Source organism: Phallusia mammillata, chromosome 4 (assembly GCF_965637545.1).
Source record: "Phallusia mammillata chromosome 4, kaPhaMamm4.hap1.1, whole genome shotgun sequence".
NCBI classification, from domain to species: Eukaryota; Metazoa; Chordata; class Ascidiacea; order Phlebobranchia; family Ascidiidae; genus Phallusia; species Phallusia mammillata.
Genome location: NC_137255.1, coordinates 24,843,125 through 24,870,132, shown reverse-complemented (window position 1 = coordinate 24,870,132; position 27,008 = coordinate 24,843,125). Strand labels below are relative to the sequence as shown.

At 36.1% G+C, this 27,008-nt stretch overlaps 1 protein-coding gene across 1 annotated transcript; it reads left to right on the top strand.

The window, feature by feature from the left end:
* Positions 1-860: 860 nt before the first annotated feature.
* LOC145223283 (ubiquitin carboxyl-terminal hydrolase 19-like) lies at positions 861-26,156 on the top strand. Its single transcript, XM_080089681.1, has 29 exons — positions 861-1,105; positions 1,715-1,845; positions 2,549-2,687; positions 3,742-3,836; positions 4,237-4,340; positions 5,142-5,210; positions 5,402-5,508; positions 6,297-6,362; positions 7,244-7,381; positions 8,300-8,386; positions 9,382-9,515; positions 10,656-10,784; positions 12,323-12,463; positions 13,631-13,741; positions 14,133-14,219; positions 14,754-14,848; positions 15,482-15,652; positions 16,218-16,361; positions 17,208-17,269; positions 17,744-17,818; positions 18,437-18,537; positions 19,858-19,964; positions 20,575-20,727; positions 21,275-21,435; positions 22,197-22,318; positions 22,863-22,911; positions 23,322-23,527; positions 24,301-24,373; positions 25,220-26,156. Exons 1-29 carry the CDS (start codon positions 976-978, stop codon positions 25,336-25,338), a joined length of 3,306 nt encoding a protein of 1,101 aa, XP_079945807.1. The 5' UTR covers positions 861-975; the 3' UTR covers positions 25,339-26,156.
* Positions 26,157-27,008: the final 852 nt, after the last annotated feature.

Below are 27,008 nucleotides of genomic sequence, written 5' to 3'. Positions count from 1 at the left end.
TGCGCTGCTAGTCTACCCTTTCTTTAAAACGCGGTTATTCCTGACACTAAAATACATTGATAGAAAAACTGTCAATTTTTACATACAGTACATCATTTGCAAATTGCATTGTTTTGTGTTGCATTTAGTTGGATATGATAAGCCTAAAATGCAATTTTTGCAAACAAATTTTGTCTGTGGAGTGATAACACACAAGTTGGCATGGCTTTTAAATGATCAAGGGTAGGGGCAACAGATTGGAAATTGTGAGAACTTTGTCTATGTCCCTGTTTTCTTTCGTCTGTGGATGTGGCATACAGATTGCATGGTTTTTATTTAATGTGTTAATGACTAAGTTTCATCAATAGGCATTTAAGTCTAGGTAGTAGCGATGATATTAGAACTTTTTTCGATTGATAAAACATGTAAAGTATAATATTGTAATGTTTAATATGCTGTAACAAAGGAAAGGGCATGTCTGCAGAACATGGCAGTTCCCGACAAGATCTCGTGCATGTAGGACCTACATGTCCTGCGTGTGCGTGCGCACGGCCCATAAGTTTGCGTGCAATACCTATTTTAGCAGGCACAAAGCAAGTAAAAGAGGTCAAGACAGGCCAATTTAATGCCTTTGGTGCAAAATTTTCGCATGCAAACCTCAAAACTTGGCGTGCAAAAATTTATTTGCCACACTCTGCAGACTGGGGCAAGGATTAGTAGTTTTTTTGTCTTCGTTTTACAATGTATGTATACATACATTTATGCCTATGCTTGTTGTTTTGGTGTATGCACTTCATGGTACAAGCTTGCTTGGAAATAAAATAATTACTGACTACACACTAAGGCAAAATTTGTCATACTTTTATATCAAACGACCTAATAAACCCTGTTTCTATTTTTTAAGAGTTTGTTTTGCTACCTTCAAAAGTGTTACATGCTTAACTTAACATACTTGTAGTGTACTTTGTCATAACTGTGGTTAGTTAGTTTGTGGCAATGTTCACTACTCAGTGGTCTCAGAAAGGACCACATGTGTACCTGGTGTTTGAAAAAACAAGCGATTCTTTCCAGATTGAAGATGTAGCAGTGACATTAACCAATACTTCATGTAAACTGACTATTCCAGGTTAGTGTTTAACTTAATTTTGGTTAAACCCTTATTATACATACTAATTCGCATACTTAATCCCTAACTGTAGCATTATTTACTTTGTCATTAGTCATGAAAATATTCATGGTCATTGCATATCCTGGTAATTCCCTAAGAAAGCATAAGGAGTTGGACATTCTATGTTTTAAAAACAAATGTATAAATGATTCTCTATGTATATTTTTTGTAACTGTAAATATATATTAAAAGTGTTCTATTTTTTATTTACTTTGACAGTTTTTGGGTATATATTTTTCTATTTAAAGTATTGTTGTATTTACATACAAATTCAGTTAATAGCATGTACACTTTTCCAAACGGTAAGTATATAAATGATTTTTTCAACAAGTGAATGGTTGCGTGTGCTGATCTTTATGCCAATAAATCGATCATGTATCAATGATTAACCAGATGTAGCTTCTTTGAAGCAAAATAATAGATAGTTTTATTTATCTTTGAAAAAATCTTACAGTTTACAAAAAAACCCAAGTTTTTTGGACTCAATCATGCAAAAATACAAAAAAACCTGTTGAATTCTGTTTGTACATGTAATATTGTTAACATAAATTTACTATATTTTACAAGACTGTTTACCTTTTGGATTTGAGCTATTTGATGAAATAGACCAAAAAAGGTCAGAGCGTCAACAAAACAATGATAGATTGGTATTAGTGCTGAGGAAAAAGAACGAAAACATTAAATGGACTAGTTTAACGGTAAGATAATAACCTACAACATCTAACATGGTGGTAAATTTTAGAGATTTTACCAAAGTTCTATTAATTAACCAGTCAAACTGTTCTCCATCATGTAATGCAAAAGTGTTACCATAAATACTTTATTTTTGACTTTTTTTTTGCTTTATGCATTTATGTTTTAATATTTTGTTGCATTAAGTTTGAAAAGGGTTTAGAAACTTTCATAAAAATCTAATCAAACACCTAACTGCCAGATTACTTGTGTATATAGAATACATTATGCAAATGTTTCAACAATCTCTGTTGTCATCATCAGTGCAGGTTGTCAATCAAGCTGTAGAACACCGTATATAAATCACTTAGAAAAAAGATGAATGCACTGATGATGACAGCGGGGATTGTTGAAATGTCTGCATTAAGTATTCTATATACACAAGTACTCTGGAATTTATGTTTATGATTAAAGCACTCCTCAAAGCAGTGTATAGTGTTCCTTCATAAAAATTAATATGGTAACTAATGATGCGCTAAACATATCTTATCTTCAAAAGCTTCCAATCAAAACTGAAAATTTGTGTGACTATGGGTCGCCAGCTTGTAAAGAATGAACTAAAATAGTGTTAATCACCCTAAAATAAATACTCAATTTTTGTCTAAATTAGAGGGACAAGTGGTGCTCGAAACCAGTGGAAACAGTAATTAAACTTCTATTTTTTTACAGTCCAAAAACTTAAATGAACAGAACAATGAATATAATCAAAGAGCGGTGACCAGTGTTCGCATGTCAGGGGGAACAATTGTTACACATGGAATACTGAAAGGGGGCAATCAGACCTCTGCATCATCACCATGCCAGACTGGTAGGATACTTCGATGTTTTTTTGTGGTATAAATAATGCCATGTGTGACTTTCAACATAAACTTTACTATTTGGACATTAAAGATTTGTTAATAGATAAGTATTCAAGAATATAACAGTTGTAGTTACCCCTAGATCAGGGCCCTTCAACCGGGGTTCTGTACTACCTATACAGGGGTTCCATGTATGAACTTTAGGGGTTGCACAGGGTTTTACAGAGGTTTGGTGTAGCAATTCAAACATGAATGATTCATAATATCATTGTTGCGAACAGCAATGCTCGACTGTACAATCTAGTTAACCTTAGTTGACCCAGGTTTTTTTTTAAGGTTTGGTTTGGGTGACCGCTAAGTAGTTTTAAGAGACCGCAAGTGTTTCATTTAAATACAAAAATATAGCCATATATTTGCAAGTCCAAATTTTGGGAAACCGCTGGAGAAATTTGGGGGACCGTTTCGGTCCCCCAAAACACCTTAAAAAAACACTGGTTGCACCATTAATCAATTGTGACATAATAAACACAGCCTTGATCTGGCTAAATTGTGAGATAATGTAGAAACGACTGACCCAAGTAAAATGGCAATGCGTTTCAGTAAGTTGTTTAATTTAGGGGTGTATAACTTGCGGCCCGCCGACCAAATGCGGCCTGTTGATTAGAGGGTGTGCGGCCCACAGAAACGCTGGGATTTTAAATGTACCTGCAAACAAGTCCAGTTATTATATTTTTAGAACAGATTAATGCCCCCGGTGCTATTTTTCAGTGACCTGACAATATATGGCTAAAATCAAATGTGACTTTTACTTGTTAACTCAATATAGGCATATATTTTGTATGCAACAAAATAAAATCATCTTGTGTTTTTTAAAGGTGCAGCCCATGATCTAATTATGGTAATTGTATTTAGCCCCACAGTGACAAAGGTTGTACACCACTGGTTTAATTGAAGTCAACTTTTATTAAGGCCCTGGGATGTGTTTTTTTTTCTTTTATGTAGCCTACTTTTTTTGAGCATTGCCCTATATCAGCGTTTTAGAGATGTTATTTTTTATTTTAGGGCAAGATATAATGAAGGAGGGGTTCAAGTCACTGAAACAGTTTGAACATGAAAGTCATCGGCTTAAAACAGTAAAACATGCCTGGTATGAAACGGTGAGAACAAAGTTATGCAATACATGTGTTAGTGTGTTTTATTCAATAATACTGGAAAAAGGTATGCTCAATTTTAACTTAACAGTGCATCTGTTTATTTGTCTTTAAAACACATGAACTTGGAAACAATTAATTTTTTCAAGGTGAATACGAATTAATATGCACATGTGTATTTGAACTTATGTACCAATAGGTGTGAAAGTAACTTATGAATAATTTTTTAAATGAACTTGTTTCATGTTATATATATTATGAAACTGACGTTTAAACGCAAAACTTTTTCTCAAACTTATGTTGAGAGTTTCTTAAACTTTTGTTTGGGCCAATTACAGAGGTAATAGAACAGAAAGTATTTTGTCATAAAAACTCTCAATGAACATACAAATGTAAACCATTTCAGGGAAGTCACAGTCTTGTCATCACAATCTACATCGCTTTACTCGATCAACTTGGTGTGAGTGTTGTTTACGAGGAAAGAAATTTGACAATCACAATGAAAACCTGGTACTTCCCGCACCTTTTTTGTTTAATGCTTTTTTTTTGCAACCACCATTTGGAGCAGGGGTGGGCAACATACGGCCCGCGGGCCGGATCCGGCCCGCGACGGGATTTTGAGCGGCCCGCAGACAGTTTCTGGTCTTGCATGATAATGTGGCCCGCAGCCACATTCTGCCGCAATCCCCTACTACTTGCTTACTCCGTCAAATTATAGTTGTAACGGACAGTAACGCTCCCCACTAGCAAAAAACTTTCCCGCCGTTGTAACCATCGCACCATACATCCATTGTTACGACATAACTGCCAAACTTGTGTTTGGCCTGATTTCTCGGTTTTCTTTCTTTCCACACGTGTAGCCTAGTTAGTGTTTCAGCAGTATCTAAGTCTGTGGTGTATGCATTAAATTTGCTGTGGTGAATAATTTTATGTTATATCAGTTAGATTGTTTGGACTGTATTGTAATTGCGACGTTCTTGATTGTATTTAGTTTAGGTGGTCAAAAATCCGTTTTAAATCACTGGATAAATACGCGATTAATATATCGATTCAGGAATCCGGCCCGCCAAGTACCTCATTTTCCCATATCAGGCCCGCCGACTGGAGAAGTTGCCCGCCCCTGATTTGGAGTATTGATTATTATAATTATGAGATTTTTTATCATTTTAACTAATTCATGTTCCAAAAGCAGTAAATCATTTTTTTATGTTTTTGAACACTGTTTCAGAATGTTGTAGAACATATTTAAATGACAAAAATATGGGTCATGTAAAAGATAATTTTGAGGTTTTTTTATGTTTGTTTTTTAAGTGATGAAACATTTCATGAGAAGTATGGAACGACAATTGAAACACCATTTCTCTGGTCTATTCGTCTCTTGTAAGTGTTGGTGTTTATTTCTTTTCTGGTGCATAAGTGCTAACAAAAAAGACATAAGTATAAATGTAACACACTGCAAAAAATTAAACCAGTTCTCACAGCATTTCTAAACTTTAACTTTTTTCTTGGTTAAAACCAATGGTGGAACCCAAGAACTTTTGCAATGTTTTCAGACCAAGCTTTTTTTACAGCGCAGCGATTGTGCCGAGCAAAGGCAGACATAAAATTACTCGCAAGACATTGGAAATTCATTTGCTGAAACAGGAAGCTGTAAAATGGAGGAATCTCCTCGAAATTGGTATTTTCAAGTTTTTCCTCTTACAGTACATTAAATGGGAGTTTGTTTTTAGTTGTTTCAAGGCACAAAATTAACAACTTTAGATGTATTATTTTTGTGTATGTCCTGTTGCGATGCTGACTGTATTTACTACATGGTTATTAGTAAATGTTCCTGAAAGCTTTGGAATTGACTGATTGTTATCAACCATGTAAATCAATGTGTACTGTGTATGGCTTCACAGCGCATGAAAAAATGCACATAAAGGTTAAATGGATAAACTGTGAATTAATTAATGCAATAATACAGGGGTGCAGCCACATCACAATCAATATAGATCACAGTGGGGATTTTTTAGAGTTTGTGGGTCTGCACAATTTTAGACAAACACTTTGCATTACTAGTAGCTATATATGTCAATAACTTTCTTTTATTTTTTGTGTGGTAAAAATCTAGTGATTGTGGAAACACAACTTGTAATACTACATATGGATCTGTTCAGGAGTTTGACAATGAAAATAACCGCCCAAATAGATGTAAAAAACAACATGCCTCATTGTTCAAACTTTTCGGCAAATGCTCTTGCCATCATCAGTGATATGAAGGGCTACATCTGTTAAACCTGTTTATATCCACTTTAGTCACGAAAAAATTGATAAAAAGGTGCGAAACCAGCATCACATAAAAATGGCAGATAAAAAGGTGCACAGCAGAGATTGACATAAGGTTGTAGCAAGGTGTAAGCCACCTGCACACGTGCAAAGTATGGTGGAAAGGTACAGACCAACTATAACTTATTTATTTTTTAGAAACCCCAAGTCTAAGTCTGAATTCAACAGAAAACCGGAAAGATGAGTGGAAAAAAATTGGGCAAGGTATTCAAAAGATTGACGAATAAAATTTATCATTTAAACCAACTAGTACTATGTACTATATAGCTGTTGTTTATCTGAACTTGATTAAATACAATTTTTTTCAACACACCAAGTCCCTAGTCCCAATGTAACAGCTACCCATTGCACTTTTATTAAACAATTTTGTACTAATCGATGCAAATTGGAAAAAAAATCAGAAAAATGCATGGTAATTGTGTGTTTATCTTTGCTATAAATGACCCCATTTTGTAAATGGAATAAATTAAATTTCAAAAATATGAAGTAAATGACATAAAGTTGATCATAAGCTGTTTTGATAATATATTTATATTTTCGCAAGATTAAAATTAATGCAAAATAGAAAAAAATTCAGAAATCAAATTGCGTTCTAGTTGTGCAATAAAGACTTTTCATAATGCAGTGTTAAAAAGATCAAAATTTTTAAAAGCATTTTGCAATATTTTTGACCCCCCTGAAACATAAGGCCGGAAATAACTGGTAGTGTAAAATGAGCTTAAATGTTATTCAATATCAAAACGTTACTAATCACATTTATGTTAAAAAAGTAAAAACCACAGATGTAACAGTATCTGCAACGAGCCTATCATTTCTTTAAACTACATTTTTTACATGGCATTTTTTACGTCCCTGCTCACACAATTAATACAACAAAGAGTTTTTTACTGCCTAAGCAAAAAAAATTAAATCTTTTTTGATTATAAAACTTGCTTCAGTTAACTTTATTAGTTCAATATTCTGTATTTTTCCTATATTTTAAACCAGCTTGTTATTATAGAAACAACATTACCACAGTACACATTGGATTTAAGGTTATTATTGTTAAGTGTTTATTTCAATGTACAGCCCATGTTTTTGTACAGACGAACCTATGGAATTCGCATCTGATGATGAAGATAATAATAATGTTAACAAGAATGAAAACAGGCCACTGCCATCAACAACCAGCTGTTTTCACAGTAGAACGTCTGTTAAGTCCGTTTGCAGGGCTGGATTTACAGGTTGGTGCTGTTAAATGACCTGATTAAACGTGGTCAATATGGATTATCTATTTTCCAACAATGTACTGTACTGCAACAAGAAGGTACTGGTAGCCACGCTATTCTGTGAAAACCGATAAATAAGCTACAGACAGTGCACATTGTTTCGACCTATACCTTATTTATTCAGCTGATGGCAAGATATTAGCTGTATGGGCTAAAGTGTAGCTGTTTATAGTTATGTGTTAATAAAATTGCGTATAATGTGATAATATGCGGTATCACACTGAATTGGTACCACCGGAATAAAAACATGCCTCACCAAATCTGTTGCCACAACTGGGCAAAAACCAAAAGGATACATCCAATGTTCATTTGCTTAAAAAATAAAATTGTTGCTAACATTTGACACTGTACAGTTGTAAGTCAGGCCGGTTTTTTGAGTCGGGTTCGGACTTAGGTTTTGTTAACAAACAAATTGATTCGGCCTAAAATTCTGTGTCCGTTTTTTCAGATAAAATTACCCAACTAAGTAGCTAGTTGTTGGACTTCACCTAACGCCTTACAGCTCTTAAACGTCTTCAAATTATTTTCTCTACTGTAGTACGTTTTGTAGGCTTTTATGTAGAGGCCTGTCATTCAAATTTTCGGGCCTGAACGGGCTTCTCAAAAACGATTCAGGTTCGGGTTTCGTGCTTGTACTTTCGGGTTGGGGCTCGAATTTTGGACCCGTTTACAACTGTGAGACACTGTCAAGAAAAACAAGCCTTCAATGTGCTTTTACAGTAAATATTAATACATAACAGATACAAATTTCGTGTGTTACCACATGTAAAAAAAAGATAAGTTTAAGTAGGACATAACGCACAAAATATCGGAAACCACTGTCCTAAAATTTTTTCTAGTTCCCAAGTAAAACCTATTTTCTATGTTTTTCAGGTCTCAACAACCTGGGCAACACTTGCTTTATGAACAGCGTGCTCCAGGCTCTCGCCAACACGAGTGACCTGAAAACCTATTTACTCGGTATATTGTTTGTATTAATTTTTTTAGGGGCAAATATATTTAAACGTTTTGACACAAAACTTTGGCAGTTATCATTAAAAGACCGGATTTTCATAATATTTACGATTTTCTTCATAAAATGAACGTATAAATAATTCACGAACTAAAGCTATCAATTTTTCAATCATGACCCGATTTTATATGCAGCATGTAAACGCACTTAAATAACTGAAATTCGCAAGGGTAGCTTTATGATGCATTCTGAAAAAAATGTTTTTTTTATGAAATATGCGTTAAATTTACTGTTCACGTTACAACTTCTGTGAGAGGCGTTTTGATAACCAATTATTGAACAGTGCTGATTTACATAAAATCAAAACACCCAACTTCCATGGACAAACATTTACTTTAAATTTAAAACTAGAAACTCCCTGGTCGTTGCTTGGTGGGTGAAGACTGCAATGAACCTTATGTATGTTGATTTAAAGTCATGTAAAACATTAGGTCAAGATTTTAAGATGTACCGTATATACTCGCCAATAGGTCGCGCCACCGTATAGGTCGCACTGTTAGTTTTGTGTTAAAAAAGTTTAATTTAGAGTTGACTCGCACATAAGTCGCACTGAAAATCTAGGGATTTAAAAGGCCCTTTCCCTAGCTTTTTTGGTTGCAATTGCTTGTTTTTTAGCATTGAACTGCATTGCATTGAAACCGCAAAACCATTTTTTCTCAACAAAGCGGGAAAATCCAACGCACGCTGAGCGGTCGCATGTGCGTGTGCGCTCATGAAACTGTCTCGCATTGGTATGTGCGTGCACGAGCGCATGCACCCGTATTTGCACGTATGTCGAGCGGATAGGTCGCACCTATATTTTTTCAAAAAAATATAAGGAAAAAAGTTGCGAGTATATACGGTATATATATTTCCCCTTTATAGCATTATCGGTATCTATAAAGCTTTTATGGACATATTGCCTTTTGCTTGGCATACGTATGAGGTTACTATTATATCACAGATGGGCATTACCGAAAAGACATCAACACAAAAAATCCCCTCGGCATGAAAGGGAAGATGGTTGAAGTTGTCTTTGAGTTGTTCAAGGAACTATGGTCCAGAGACAAAACCTCTTTTTCACCAATTAAGTTCAAGGTAAGCTGCAGACAGTGCACATTGTTTTGACCTCTAAAGTCGTATCAGTGCAGCTGATGACGAGAGTTGGGCCGTATCGGATAGTTTAGCCACTTTAGGGCACTCGAGTTTGGGAGTAACAGGTTAAAAAGATGCCACAACTGGGCGTAAACTACAGAGAAATTTATTTGCTTGATGATTTTATAATTTCAAGGTAGTTTCGCAATCATTGTCATTTGTTTGTAGGGATTGTATATAAATGCAGAATATATAGGTTTTGTTGCAACCGTCACCGCTTTTCCGGTATGTTTGTAGTAAGTCAGAGACAATGGACTTGTATTTCCGTCATTCAAAATATCGTGGTGTTGGGATTGTGATACTTTTGGCCATTTTTGTTTAAATTCGTAGCAATAAGTTTAATGATAAAAATAACGGCCCAAATGGTCGTAAAATCGACATGCTTTATTGTTTGAACGTTACAGCAAATGCTCATGCCATCATTCGGGTAAAGCATGTCGTTTTTGCGTTTATTATATTTATTCGATTAAACGTTTCAGCAATAAAGCATGTCGCTTTTGACATATATTTGGGTCGTTATTTTAATGATTAAACTTATAAACAGATCCGTAAATAGTGTTCCAATGTGGCAATAAAATAACCTTGTATTTTGTGGGACATGAATTTGGAAAATGTTTGAGATGAGTCCAATTTTAAATGACTTCCAATTTATGTATTTTTTTTTACTTTGGTCCGCCTAAATCCACTTTGAATTACGGAACACGTGTCGAAAAACACCTTCCAAAAGTCATACAGAAACAAATATAAGTATTTTATTTATTTCAATTTAAAACTCTGATCTCAAAGCCAAAAGTGTGTGTTGTAACCGTTATATTTACATATATTTAAATATCATGTCTAGTAATTAATGAGTCGACCAAAATTTTATTATTTTAATTTGAGAAAATGTTAAACTATTTCGGAGTGTCATAACTCTTGTATTTTTGCCTTCGGTCGACAATCGTTTTATTTTATCATGCAGTAAATGTAAAAAAAAATATTCACCCCTTTCAGTTACCATGGTAATAGATTTCCTATTACATAACCTTCCACTGATGATTTAATTTACAATACCTAATTTTCATTTTTTGATTTGTTCTCAAGGAAATGGTGGGTTTGAAAGAGCCGCGTTTTACCGACTACATGCAGCACGACGCCCAGGAGTTCATGGCGTTTCTGCTCGATATTATACACGAAGACGTGAATCGTGTGGTGGAAAAGCCTTACAGTGAGGTGAGGACGCTCTTGAGAATTTTGACTAATGATGTGATGTCATTAGAATCGATTGCGTTTAAAACTGGGTTCATACGAAGCAGAGTTGCAAGCGGGCCCGAAATCTGAGCCCGAACCCGGCCCGAACCCGAAAGTATAAGCCCGAAGCCCGGCCCGAACCCGAAACGATTTTGAGAAGCCCGTTTAGGCCCGAAATTTTGATTGACAGTCCTATCCACGAAAGCCTTGCAACAAAGGATGAGAAAGAAAAAAAGAGAAAGACAACAATTAACACAATGAACAATAGTAGACAATGGGGTAAACAATACGTTTTAGAGTAGGGTAGGCATTAGGTCAAGGCCAGAGACTTGTTTCTTAGCTGAGTGATTTTACTTTAAAAAAATGGCGGACACGGAACCTAAAGTCAGGCCCGTTTTAAGCCCGTTTTCTCACAAATACCCGGCCCGAACCCGACCCGAACCCGACCCGAACCCGACCCGAACCCGACCCGAACCCGACCCGAACCCGACCCGAACCCGACCCGAACCCGACCCGAACCCGACCCGAACCCGACCCGAACCCGACCCGAACCCGACCCGAACCCGACCCGAACCCGACCCGAACCCGACCCGAACCCGACCCGAACCCGACCCGAACCCGAACCCGACCCGAACCCGACCCGAACCCGACCCGAACCCGACCCGAACCCGGCCCGACTTGCAACTCTGGCACAAAGTGCAAATGGGGTGTGGATACCTCCAGTTAATGCAACAAAATATTTCGGTGTTTTGAAAAGTTTGTTTTAAGTGTGATTTGAGAAGGTTTGGATTAGTTTTAGGTCAAGTTTAAAGTTTTAGATTTAAAAGTTGAGCTGAAAATCGGTTCAGTTAAGTTTTTGGATCACGCTTAAGATAAGTCTAGTTTAGTTTTAAGTTTAAGATTGGTTGAGTTAAGTTTTAAGTTTATGCCAAGGAGTGGAAGTTTTTAGATCACGCTTAAGATAAGTTGAGTTTAGTTTTGAGTTTAAGCTGAAGAAGATATGTTGATTTTAGATTTATGTTTAAGCTAAAGTTTATAGATTATGCTTAAAGTAAGTTTAGTTAAGTTTTAAGTATACCAAAGAGAGTTTGAGTGAAGTTTTGAGGGTATATTGAGGTTGAGTTTAATGTTGAGTTAGGGCAATTGATAACTTGAGTTAAATCTTGGGACAAAACAAAATGTGACAGAAGTAGGTCCTCATTTTCTGTAAAATATAATTTGAGTTTAGTTTTGAGTTGCCACAAACAACTTGAGTAAAGTATTTGCAGAAAGAACTCTGTTTTTATTGGATTACTGAACGTAAATTGATCTAAATCTCTCTATAGTCTTGTTTTCATGTTTTTGGGGCCTGTTTTTATTTTCTAATCTAATTATTTTGAATAATTGTTGTTAATATTGATATAATGCCAATTGTAATCTAATTTTTATGGTGCAGCAACCTTAAATCGCATTATTTTTTGTCGTATTATGTTCTACCTGTTCTGACAATGATGTCCTTTTGACTTCGTTTTTCACGTCAGGGCAAAGAAGACGACGATAGACCCGACCACGTGGTGGCAGAAGAAAGCTGGAAATTGCACAAGTCCCGTAACGACTCCTTCATTGTTGATCTTTTCCACGGTCTGTTCAAATCAAAACTTGACTGCCCCAAGTGTGGGCACGTAAGTAAATGTTTCTTTGTTGTTCCGGTTTACTTTTTAGGTGGTACAATGGATTTTCTTTGACCACATGTGTTTGACTAATGTCTGCAACAGTTATTTCCAAACTTTTTTTTACTGGGGTGTTAGTTTCACAGTAACACTATTTACATGGACGTTTAAAGCGAAACGGATTCGAATTTTTGGACCAATAGGTTCCGGATTAGGGGGGAATGTGGCAATTTTGGGATTTTGGGGGCAAATACGCCTCTACCAAGTAATGCCCCATTGTTTTCAGACGAAATAACAAATAAGGTGCTTTTGAGCCAGTGCCCTAGAAGGGGGTTAAAGACCAATGGTCCAAAACTTCATGTTAGTTATATTAATTTCCTCACAGACTTGTCAACTACAGTAATCTTGCTTACCACCCGAAAGGTCGAACCTAATTTAGGAACCACTTTAGGAACCATTACTCAAAGCACTAGACCAGCGGTTCCCAAACTTTTTCATATTTTTTTCAAAACGGTCCCTTTGCCATTATTTTGAGGGCTCGCGGTCCTTGAGCCTAAATATGTATTTCATAAAAACGAAAGTTGATTTCAGGATTTTAGCTAGTTATGCAAAATTGCGCATAAAAGTCATCCAAACACAGCTTGTGACATCACAGACAAGACAAATGCACTACAATTGTGCGCGAACAATTACATTTTTGATGGTTGTCATTCAATAAAGGCTATTGTTAAGCAATGGAGACAGTTGATTCTCAATTCTACTTTGATTTAAACTTATTTAGTGGCATAAACTGACGCCAAATAAGATTATACAATTACTTCAACCGCTTCGCGGTCCCCTAAAAATTGCCTCACGGACCCCTAAAGGACCGCGGACCCCAGTTTGGGAACCGCTGCACTAGACAGACTGCAATTACTGTGAAATGTAAAGACTATGTTACAAATTTTGATGAATTTATTACTTACGTGCACCCCATGGGCAATTAATGGCATTTTTAAGCTTAAAAACCTTTTCAATATTATGTATTCATTTACCCCTAAAATGATATCACCCTTCAATGGTCCATGAACCCAAGGTAAGAGCCACTGGTGTAGAGAGTGCCGTAAGTTTGAGAAATAACTGACAAAATCCATCAGGTGGATTTATGAATAAATTATCTAACCACTAATTTTTACGCAGTGTTCAGTGAAGTTCGATCCGTTCCTCTTTCTTACAATTCCTCTTCCGAAGCCAAAGAGAGTTCTCAGCGTTTTCTTCCATTATGTTGATCCTACCCGAAAACCTGTCAAGGTGAAATTTTTATTTTTAACAACTTTTATGTGTCTATCGGTTTGTGTCGATGACTAAACCGGGCTGTTTTTTTCTCGCTGTTTCTCGTTCAAAAGAAGATTTATGTCAGTAACATGCTATTATTTGTCATAGTGTTGTGTGCAAACACCCGATTTTCTACATTTAATGTAAAATGTGCAGGTTGTTTGAAATTTGGGTTTACTATAAAGTTAAATACGTCTTCGATGTTTTGTGTATATATTTTTGCAACGTGCGATTGTTGTGTCTTTGTAATTTTGGTGTGTGTTTCGGTCATTTCGAAATGTGCTATGGGTACCTTAGTTCAGTCTTTACATTTTCTTTTTTCACTTTAGGCATTTTAACGTAATTCACCTTTAAGCATGTTGTGCAGATAACTTTAAGTGTTTCAAGTAGCGGAAGAACGATGCTCGAAATTTTCCAGAAAGTCGGCGAAAAAATGAATATTTCGGTCAACAAGGTAAGTTTTTTCGCAAACTATCTTATGTCAAAACAAGCAGAGTTGTATGTCGGACCAGGCTTTTCCAGTCACTTTCGGGCTGGGCTTGCACTAGGTTTGCGTGAATAAAACGCCCTGATTTAGGACATTCTGCTAACACAAAGACTCACATCGGATAAAGTTTGCTAAATACCGTTGGATGGCGCAAAGAGCATTTGTGAATATTTAAAAGCAAATTCTGTGAAAATCCTAATGCTGACGTTTTGGGCTTTTCAGGATTAATCAAAAATTACAATGAACCCAACTTATAAACTTAGTTCCTAACCCTGCATATAGTTACTAACCCTATCCTAGTCTGTCGGTGTACAGCAAACATTGTATGTTGTGAGTTCTTATGTTTGTAGCTCTACCCCTGATTTAAGCCTATTTGTAAACTCCACCACATTTGTATCACAATTTGTTATTGGTAATTCTAACAAAACTAGAGAAGAAAGGTTGAAAAGGTGGCTAACCCAAGTGTACAGTTGCTGTAACTGTGTTTTTATGTTTGTGCAGTTGCAAATTTTCGAGGTTTACAAACAGTGGATTCGTCGTTTTTTCCTTCCCACCTCATCACTCAACGATGTCCGCCCCGATGACGTCATTTTTGTGTGAGTACAAACGTTGACGTGTTGATCACGTTACCGACTGTGTGATCAATGGCCCAGCATTTCGATTCGCCAATTTTAATTTAATTACTTTTCCTGTTTTTAAAACTGGACATTTGTCTGCTTAAATTGTCGAATCGATTTTGCTTGTAGATTATTCTTTTATGGTTGTAGAGAAAAGTTTAGACCGATTATCAATTATCAGCGCCGATATTTCGTATTTTACCGATATTCATTATCAGCTTTTTTGTCATCGGACTGCCGATAAACGGCATGTTAGTAACTATGTTATTGTGCTTGGCGCAACTTTGTCTCACCTTAAGAATTGCCCAGTCACTATCAAGGCAAATTAACGTCATGATCTTTGATGCTCTGACACGGCTTTCATTAGTCTATTTTTACACCGTTGTGTTTGTTCATACGTATAGCGAAGCACGACCTTTGAGCTACACTTTTTTGTTACTTTGTTGTTCAATTACCCAACGTTTGCGTTTTCAACAACGTTGAAATCTTTTGACGTTAAAATAGTACAAATTTAGGCGTTTTACTGCAAACAAAATATCGACTTTAAATATTGGTTATTTTGCCATTATACCACAATTTTTCGAAATTCAAACCTTTTTCACGTCCCTAAAGGCAAGAAACACAGGCAAAAGACGAAGACGGAAACGAGATGCTTCAACTTCCGGTTGTACAGCGCCAGACAGTGTCCACACTTGCCCAGCATTGCGCTTACTGTAGCTCGGTTCCTCAAGTCCACAAGCTGAAGAGATGTTTGAAATGCATGAGAGTCGGCTACTGTCACCAGTAAGTGAAAATATATCGGTAAATAAACACTTGGACGAAATTGTATTATTTTCGGTATTGTGGTCAAGCCCATCTGAGTCAATAAAAAATAACAAACAAAAAATGGCGAAATTGTCAGTTTCTGAGTTGCTGTCAAAAATGTGGTGGTACTACAAATAATATTAGCCATTATTTATAAATTTGTCAAATGTAAAATATTGCACAACAAGATTTTTTTGCCAATATTAATAATTTGTAAAAACTCAAATTTACCAATCTTTTACGATTATTTTGAATATGCGATTAAGCGGAAATATTTCGTAGCTAATGTGAGCCTACATTTTGAGCTCCAAAAAGAAATAAGACGGGCTTTGTCTATAATCGTGCGTATATGAGTCATTTATACAGCGCGTCGTCTTTTCCTAAATGCACTATTAAAGAATAACGCCTATATAAACTGTTAGATAAGGCTTTGTAGGCTTTCTTAAAAAGCTTTTATTTGTAAAAAAGGTTTAACCCACCCTAGGCTTGGTTTAAACCAGTAATCAAAAGATCAAAGTCTTAACATTTTTGATATTTTCCGCAGAGTTTGTCAACGAGCAGATTGGCCGCAACATCGTAAAAATTGCAGCAGAAAATTAGATGTAGTGGGAATGCCTTTCTTCATGTGTTTTCCGAAGCGCAAAGCGACGTACAAGTATCTCTGTGAACTTGTAACAATGTTTTCCAAGTGAGTTTTATTTAACCGTGCCTGTTTGTTTCTCAATCTCAAGTCCACAGGTTCACACGAGTACATAAAACGTCTTTTAGGTATGACATATAAAAATATTTTTCAATGCCATAGTTTTTACTTTGTTTTTTTCTTTAGGGTCGCAAACTGTTATGCTATTAGTTCACAAAAATGGCATGAATTTGGGCAGTTAGAATTAGAATATAATAGAGCGACAAGAAAAAAATGGCTATTTATTCTTTTATCGACCAACATATGTCATTTAGTGAAATGTTTTTGTAATATGTCTAGGGATGTACAAAGTAGAATATCAAATCCAATTTTACTGTTTATATCTGGTAATTGAAACCGATATAAAGATGTGTGTTAAAAAAAAATTATACATGTGCATTACGTTTACCCATCGACGCTGGGTCATTGCAACCGTCGCCAAAGCTGACAATGTGTCGGTGTCAAGTCAGTAGGCGCTATAACAATGCCATAACGACGGTGGTGCATTGGAAACAAAATTTGCGATTAATGATTGCACAACCAAAAATAATATGAGACTTGGATTCGATATTCTGGATTCGAAACAATTATTCTAGAATACCCAGTTACTCTACTTTGAACATCCCTAATGTCAACAATCAATCTTAACCTTATAAACTGCTGTTAGTGTATCAGCCTCAGCCTCAACCGTTATCGAGTTTTTTTGTCAATGAAATGGGGCGTTTAAAATAAAGTTTTGAAGGGTGTGCCAAAGGAAGGAAAAATATTTTTTGTGAAACACTGCGGTTCATACTAAATCCAATGTAGGAGGGCTGTGCATTTTATAAGACCACATTTTTCCGCTTTTTTGTGCAGGCGATCTGTAAAAGTGACTCATTATCAACAAACTAACGCGACACCTCCGTCTCCTGTGGAAGGTAGGAATGTTTAGATATTTTTCGTGCAATACGAGAATGTTTTTGTTAAAAAAAATTAAAGAGTAAAATTTATAATTTTTAAAAAAGTGAAAATTATAAAACAAATTATTGTGAGTATTTTGTCGTTTTGCAATCGTTATCAAATTAGTATTGATAATTATTAAAGCTACTTCATAATGAAGCGGTATAACGGTATAAAAAAGTAAGCGGTATAAAATTTCTTACTGTGCGGTATAACACCTTCAAAAGGCTTTGAAGGTGTATATCGTATTTTTGAATCAAATACTTTTTTGAATCAAATACGATATTACATAATATATCATGTGGTTATGCGTGTTGATCAGAATTTCCGGTTAATCGCATAGTTTCGTGCATTGGATAATCAATCTCAAACTGTAGCCTATCATGAGTTCAAAAAATGCTTCAGTTAATCGCTTAAAAATGGCATAAATATTATATACATGTATTTTTCAGGTTGTCCGTTTGTGTTGTCCCCGGTTAACTGGAAGACCATGCAGTTCAACACCTTACCACCTCTGACTGACCAAGGTAGCATTGCCATAAACATGTTTTTCTTGTTTGTACGCATAAGTCGAACAATCTTTGTAGTTAACTGCATAAAACACTAAAATTACTATGGAAAGTTGGCAGCATACGTATATATGCTGGAAAACCTATTTAAAGAAAAGGTTTTTGGAAAAGCGTTTTTTTTTTAAATCTTAAAAGTTAGCTTCGCTGGTGGATAAATTTCATTGGAAAATCTACTGTTATAGTTTTGCATCTGATAAAAACAGTAATAAAAATACTAATTAGCCATTCCCAAGTTTGTAAATTTACTACCCTTATTCCAAAACATGTTTGTCATTGGATTTTGGTCACCCTAAAAATTACAGTTCAAAATTTGAACTTCAAATACAACACTATATAATACTTGCACTTGTCCATAAGTCGGGTAAGAATAAGAAATGCACTTGCTCAAATAGACGTGAAAAGGCGAGATGCTTTGTTCTTTAACGTTTCGACAAATCCTGTTGGCCCGCAAATCACTCATGGTGGCTTTATTTAGACCTTTGCCAAAACGTCTGACACAATTATATACTGCTCATAAATTTATTTTTGTTTCCCCACGGAGCGATGTAGTTAACCAAAGTCATTTACACTTGCCAGGTGACGAGGTATTGGATTTGAGCGATTGCAAGTTATTGGGACTGGATTGGGAAACTGACAACAGGAAAACCTATTTTGTCAAAGTGGAAAGCGTTACCATGGTGAGTCGCACCACGTGACCTCGCTAAGACAGATCTAATAATGTGACCCTTGTCTTGAAACGCAAACATATCTTGAAATATATTACTGTGTACTCACACAGTTTTGCAAGCGATTTTATGGCAGTTTTGATTTTATGACCCTACCTTTTTAGTTTACGACATAGACTCTGTACTGTTGGTAAATGTACATTCAAAATATTAAAATTCTGGTTTGAAGTAAAATCAACCCCACACTAGCAGTTTTCCGGTGGTTACTGTTCTCTACATCAGGGGTGTCAAACTCGTGAGGTTCGGGGCCACATTGCAGTTTGGAAATTATGCCGAGGGCCGCATGTGATTTTTAATCTAGATCAGTGGTTCTTAACCTTTTTTCTGTTGTTACCCACAAAATGTTTTGATGGATATCAATTACCCCTTTTTAGAAAAACATCACCTAATATAGCTTGCAATCCAAAATAAACCCACAGAAAAACAAAGCCATTATTTATTGTACATTCAAAGGTTCATTTCAAATGCAGTTAATGGGAAGGTTGATACTGCTTTTTAACTACTAAGCGTGCAAATCTATAGGCTGAGTGCAGGAGAGACATTACAAAATGTTTGCTGGTTTCAATAATGATTATCAAGAATCTAAAGATAACTATAACAGAAAATCTATGTTACCCCTTTAAAATGCCAAATTACCCCTTTGGGTGTAATTACCCACAGGTTAAGAACCACTGATCTAGATCCTTACTTCACCAACATCCGCCAACTACCTGCTGGTTTTTGTTTTAAAATTACAGATGTAAAAAAATAGGTTTATATCATATATATACAATCTGTAGACGCTCCAAAAGCCCAGATTAATTTCTAATTTGATGCACAGATTAAGCTGTTCAGTGTGAAAATCGGTTTTCAAAACCGTTTATGACGTCATAATCTATATTGTGACGCTAATGTTACCTGTTTTTTGCATTGTTTGCACACAATAGACGTACAAAAAGTCTGACGCATATGGCTGCTAGGCTGATGGTACTATTCTTTTCACTGTTTTCAGTAACACACAAAAATTTATATAATCAGATAAAAATCTGACAAAATACTACAATTGTTGTTGAGTGTTTGTGGGCCGCATTGGTGGGCTTCGTGGGCCACATGCGGCCCGCGGGCCGCAAGTTTGACACCCCTTTCTACATCACTATAATCCAAAACCCAGTGTATAAAACCCCATGCCAAACCGTTGTACACAGTATTTTCACAGAATATATATTTCGCTAAAGGATAAATGGTGGTGAAAACATCTCTTTTGTCAAGTAACGTGTTTTTCCTGTAACGTAGGATTGTGACGAAATATCAGTGGCAGGGAAAAATAATAACGGAGCCGACATCAGGTCTTGCTTGCAACTGTTTACAGAACCCGAGATACTCTCTCAAATGGAGGCTTGGTGAGTAATTTGTAAATTGTACACTCAATTTTTGTTCCGTTGCTTTTCTTTGAGAGTTTACCGTGGATTGCGTTACCTGATGGTTACATTGTGGATGTTTCTTTCTATTTTCTGCACTTTTGTTCACTTACAAAAAATACAATTTTATTCCCGCTTGACGCCTGGACTAACAAACAGACCCCAAAACGAGAAAAACGATTATATTTGCTTCAGTGCATGACCCAGAGGTTTTATGTTTTACATTGTAAAACATTTAGAGGTAGATATACTATCACCATACCTCACGGCAGACTCACATTTAGCTAATTTTCCTCAACTGCTAAATAAATAATTATCGAAAATTAGCTAAATGTGTGTCTGTCGTGAGGTATAGACATTGTTAGCAGCTCTACCGTATTTAAAAGCATTTTGTAAAAATTTGTTTTAATTTTATTTAATTCGTACCACAAATCTCAACAATACTCCCAATGACTTCGCCCCACTAAACGTCACGTGTTATGGACTGACGTGCGCATTGTGACGTCACACAAAATGACCTAACGGCTTGTAAAAACAATGCTTCTGATTTTTTGCATTCGAACATCAACTAACATTGACTATATCGATTTAGGTACTGTCCTCGGTGCAAGGATCACCGAGAGGCGACGAAGAAAATGTCGATCTGGCAACTTCCCAAAGTCCTCATCCTCCAGCTGAAGAGATTCTCGTTCAAGAATCTTCTCTGGAGAGACAAGATTGACACCTTCGTCGACTTCCCTGTCAAGTGAGACGTGGGCCAGATTTGAATTGATCAAATGTATTAGATTTGTATGTCAGAGACTGTGTTTTTCAATCTTAAATTAAATGTCCCCTTGAAAAGTCAATGGCTGTTAACTAGTGGTTCATTGACCACTGGATCTATCATGACTTTACAGGACGTACTAGGGATGTGCTGAAACTGCAAAAATGTTCCAGTTTAACGTGAGATGCTCGGTGCTCGGCCTAACACGCTCGGTGCATTGTGTCGTTACAATTACAAACATTCCCAATTCCACGCTAGTTTTGTAGCAAGATCCCTTACGTCATCATTAGGCTGTACAGACCCCAAAGAATACGCTTTAGGACTCGTTAAAGCGTGAACGAAAACATTCGCCCGTTTATTAGGTTGTCGGCTTAACTATGTATAAATTGGCTTTTTTTTAAACTTTGCTCGTTTTTGTCGACAAAAGCCAATATTTTAAAACTATTTTGTTTACACATGTTATTTGCAACTATTTGTACAAACAAATCTTAAAAAAACCCTAATGAAAAACATTTTCTGACAATATCAGTGGCCTGGACATGTCAGAATTCTGCATTAATCCGCGTGAGAGCAACATCCCGCAGATATACGATCTCTATGCGGTGGTTAACCACCACGGGGGGATTTTCGGTGGACATTACACTTCTTATGTGAGACTTGCAACAGACGACGATTCGTCACAAGGTGTTGGTGAGTAAAATTTGCCTTGAGATTCCAATCCTCGCTAATTTGAAAGTTTTAATATTATGTAACTCATGACATTAAAAACATTATCGTCAGAAAAATGAGTCGAACCGCTTGTCACGTTGGTTCAGGTTCGCTTTGGGTTTACTATTTGTATATTTTAGGGGTTTGGGTCTTGTTCAGGTTTAAAACATGTACTTTCGGGTTCAGTTCAGGGTTAAATTTGTGGCCGAAATCAACTATTTTATAATTTGATTGATTTACAAGGCCAGGATTGCCAATTTAGCGTTTTTTTAAGTAGTGGCAACGAAAACGGGGATGCAAAGTACGCCAACATACATCATACAGATTAAAAATCCTTAAAATGTTTGTAAACATAACTTAGTAGTTTCCGTTTGGTAGAGGGTAATTAATTTTGTCTTGATCATTGCTTAAGTAACTCGCGTGCTGACAAGTGTAAGCAATCCTAGATGTTCGTCTTGCCACAATTTTTTAGAGATATGCTTTACTATAAGAATGTTCCTTTCCTAAATATGCCTTATGCCTTTAGTAAAAACCACTTTGTGTGCTCGCCTATATATTTATTTTGTCTGCCTGTTTCTATTTGAAAAAAATATTATAGATGTCATTTACCTAAATAAACAGTGGATGACTTCAGGCTTGCCAAAGTTTTACATTACAAACCCTTTCTTATTAAACGATTATTTGCTGATTCAGATTTCCGACGCAACCTTTCAAATGCATAACTATACACATATTTTTTCTAGGCTGGCGATTTTGTGATGACAGTCATATACGTGAACTGAACGACCCCCAACAGGTGGTTAGCAAAGCCGCTTATGTGGTCATGTACAAAAAGCGAAAACTACCGCAAGCCCATCCGAGCTTGGTGAGAACTAAACCTTATTTCTACCTGCTACGTTTGTAGACAAGCGTGAATTAATTGCTGCTTAGTCTAGTATTTGGCAAAAGATTGACTTTTTTGTACTAGTTAGCAACCCTGCTCAAATGCTTTTTGACATTTGGAACATATTTCTGGTTAACTGTATGTTCCAGATTCACAGTGCCATACTTCAGGAATAAATCTTGGTTATTTGTGACAATAAAAAATAAATAAATCGTTTACGACCTGGGCTAAGCCTTTGTAGTCACCTTTAAACAGTATGTTGCGTTTTCGATTTACCGAATAGATTTTAGATGTTACAGTTTTTTCCTAAAATACTGACAGACCATTTAAACAACCTAAATGTATTTCAACACATTATTTGTACATTTCTTTAAAAACTGCACTATGACACTATTATATAATTACAGCAATCAAAACCTATTTGCTACGATCATACGATTTTTAATTTGAAAAAACTTACTATAATCTACAAGTAGAAAAAAAAATTATTGCAACTTGATTCTGATGATCGGTTTTAATATTTTAGGATCAACGATTTCTTGATCATCCGGAAATAGAAGAAGAACTGATCTCGGGTTAGAGAGCTATTAAAAAACTTCTAACACTTTACATCAAATTCATCTGCAAATAAAATTCCTGGTTACTCTAGGCCAGTGGTTCCAAGCCGTTATCGACGAATTTTTTGCTGAACAATTTCAAACATTTTAATCCCCCAATACGATATAATAGATGATAAACAATACAAAGATCATTTGAAATTGGGTGTTTTATCAACTACGCAAAGTTCACTGATCACATGTACAAATAAAAGTAAATTCCTCCCATTAAGTTTTAAAATTCCTCCCTTAGAAGGAATTCCTGCCAGGTTGGAACCACTTCTCTAGTTTTTCTGTCGGCTTCTGTATTTCATCTCTTATAGTTAAAAGCAGTTACCAATTTTTTTGTCTGACACGAAAAATGAAAACCTTTAAAAAATATTATACAGGGAATCCCCCTTCACCCACCGCCCCTTTTGAATCCCGATCCCGAGCAAGCCCCAGCCCATCTTCCAACTCGCAAGCGGACGACCCGCTGGAGGGCGACGAAGCGCCGTATTACTTAAGCAGCGTCTGTTTGGGCACCGGAAGAAACACCAGCAACGAACCGGAAGCTGTAGACGATATTTCAGGAGTTCCTCTGATAAGATACAATGTAAGACACGCATTGTGGATTTACTTTTTTTGCATCTGTTGTAAGTCAAGACTACCAAATGATCAGTGACCCTATCTTGGTCACTTTTGCTTACCTGGGCAAGAAGCTTGAGTGGCATTGCTCCGACCCAGGGGTTTCCTATGGGTTGAACTAAATTGAAGTTACAAACTTCCATATGATTAACGAATTTGCAACAAAAACAGGCAGTTTGACTGCAGATAGTGAACACGTTTATGGGTTGCCCGACGCCCGAGGATAAAAATGAAACAAACTAATACGATAGGGGCTCAAGCGTTATCCTGATAACGTCAGAATCCGTGCTATACTCGGTACTACTGCCTAACAATTTCCCAACGTTACTTCCCAAGCTTATTTGGCTTGCAAGTTTATAGAGCTCTTTTGGCAAATGTAATTACATAAGAAATGTGATATTATGCCTGGCAGCAATAGCTTATTTATTTGGCTTGCAGCTACACAGTAAAAAATAAAAAATAGAGAAAACAAACAAAATCATGCCTACCTCATGTGACTTTAATTCACTAAAGTCCCCAGCGAATACGATATTCAAACTTGTAGAGATAAAACGATAATGTTTAGTTGTTTATTTCGACGAATAATGGATTAAATGTCTGTAAATATCGTCTAATGTCTGTAAATATCGTCTTAATTTGAGGAAGTACTGTGTTTATATATAGGCAGTAAAATACCACCAGTAAGACAGCGATTGCTCCGCAAACTAGTTAGGTTCCTCTATAACGCGTTTGCCTTTTTAGGAAATATTCGACGATCAAGGAAATGTACGTGAAGAAACAGATTCTAAAGTTGAAGAAAATGAAGATAATAAAGGTAAAAAACTTGTATGTTTTATACAATCGCTTATGAGTGTTATTATCTGGACGAAGGCGACCTGAATAGGACGTTCAAACGTCGGTGCAAACAATACATTTGTTAGAATAGCGTTATTGAGTTTGCAGTATGTCTGGCAGCAACAGTTTCAATACGTTTTAGCAGGTTGGACAAACAAGTACAGCTTAGCAAAACCTTACATGAAAGGATCACTGATTTTGTAAGAAGTTGTTTGGCGCGGCAAGACCATATCATTTAGAAAATTTCATTTCTTTCATTTAGGAAACAGTTTTAAGTAAATAGTTTCAGCGATTAGTAGTCACGTCAACTCATTTGGTTAGAATATGTAGTTGTAACGTATGAACAGAATACTTGAGTTTGTGAAGTGCTTGGTAAAAAGTAATTTTCTTTTAGTGAGTCAGGTATTTCGCCGGTTAGGTATGCGATATTAGTGGAGTTTGTATTTTATTGAGCAGAGCTTGTTACGGCGCAGATAAGTGTTTGTCAAATTTTTTATCACTTTTTCATTTATTTGCACAAGTGTTTTCCTTTAAGTAAGTCGAGTATTTCCCGTGACTAAAAGAACATTGGTCATAAAGTAAGTTGAGTTCGATGATTTACAAAAGTGTTTGTCCTATAGTGAGTTGAGTATTTTCTACGACTTTTGGCAAGTAGTTTTTCCTTGATACGGTCAACTGCTTTTCTTTGTTTGGGCAATCATTTTTTTTACCAATAATCCCAACATTCAGATGAATTAAACTATAGTGTTGTTTTATGTGTAATTTTTTACAATTTATATTTACCCTACTCTACCACTTTGCCAACAATGCATTACGCCATACACAGATCATGGCGATAATGCCACAATGATTCCTCCCAATTCACCGGTTTCGTGCAAGGAAGACTTTTCGAAAGTAAATTGCAATCCTCCACTCTCCTACACAGATATGGATGCCATTGATTAACGATCGAAGATTGAAATATGAAAAGTGTTTTTTTATTCAGTTTGTCGCATTACTGTTGTTGTTTAAAGTTCGTTTCAGTGGGGCTGTTTTCACCAGCTTATGCTCGTTTTTACGCCTGTACCCCTATGTGCTCCGTCACTGTGTCGCCTTCTCCTAAACTACACTCTAAGGTACTGAGAACCAAGCGGACCATCCGTACCTATCAAAAAAGTAACTTTTATATGGGCGTATCTTAACGTGATGTATGTTCAAAATGTATTTTATGAAAAACCTTGTTTAAATAAGTGAGATTGATTTATAAAATACACCATACGCGATTGAAAACTTCCTTGTGATCGAATCTTTATTAGTGATTTGGCAATCGATGACTTCATAATGTTATCAGGCCTTCATTCAACGACGTCATAGCGGTATGCATGCGTTAAAACTGGAACCCTTTCGAAAGTATCATTTGACTTTGCCAGAATTGATGTTTCTATGTTCTGCTTTTTCCTCACAAATGCCCGCTATTGCCATAACATTTACGAGTAGCTTGTAGTTTTCTTGGCTTTGAAATTGCAAAGGTACTTGTCATTTACATCAACTTGCATCTTTGTGTTCTTTCTGTTGCGGTATTTATTTCTTGCAGAAAATTCATAACCATCCCTAACTGAGTGTACACCTGTGTTGTCTTGAATGCGAAGAACTTGTGTTTTTTCCAGCGTTGCCTACAATTTACTAGAAACCGTGAAGTTGGACATGGTCCATTGCCTGAGCGTCGTATTTGCAAAGCTTGTATGTTTTCGTTTTGTTACTGAATTACAACTGAAATCATTTTTTCACGGGGTTCGAACTCTGAACGAATCCCGAATCTCGATCAAGCTTTTTGTATAATGGTTGGCAAATTAGATTGTAATATCGACTAAAAGGGTGCACAGCACAAAAAAGGTTGGAAATCACTGCCCTAATGTGTTTAAGCATCTATGTGTCTAGTTTTGATGAAATAGTTTGGTTGTTTTGTTCTTGGGTCATTTAATGCGAATGGCACAAGGCAAAGGAAACGGGTTGCTAAAGGTTAGCATGCGCATTTTACTGACTCGATAAACGGCATCGGCATTTCTCTTTGTTATATGTTAGGTAATCTGTTGTTGCTTAACATAAATGGTAAAATATTTGACGAAAAAATGGTCATTGGACAGTCATTGTTGGCTTGACTGCTGCATGACGAGAGATCACTGAAGATCAACTTGTAGGTATGGCAAAACCATGTAAGAACGATTTTACCTAGGCCTACCATATTCCATCACCAAAAAGGAGGACACATTGTTAAAAAGAACATGAAACAATATACTAAAAGCCTTAGAAATTAGATGGTATTGAATTATAGTTTGGATAAAGTTTAACGTTTATCACATAAAATAAGCTTGTATTAAAAAATGTAAATCCGCCTGTGTTCCTTAAAAAGTGAGCTGAAGATGTATACTTGGCTGTTTTGAAAGGCATAATTGCCACATATGAATTTGGTAAATCAGAAATGGTTAAAAAGGAGGACATTTTGAGCACTTATTCTTGTCCTTGGAGGACATATGTCCTCCAAAAAGAGGACGTATGGTAACTTAGGTCTAATTTTACCTTACAACGTAGGCTAATTTGTTTATTTTTGGACAAACAACCAAGAGGCAAAACGAAAC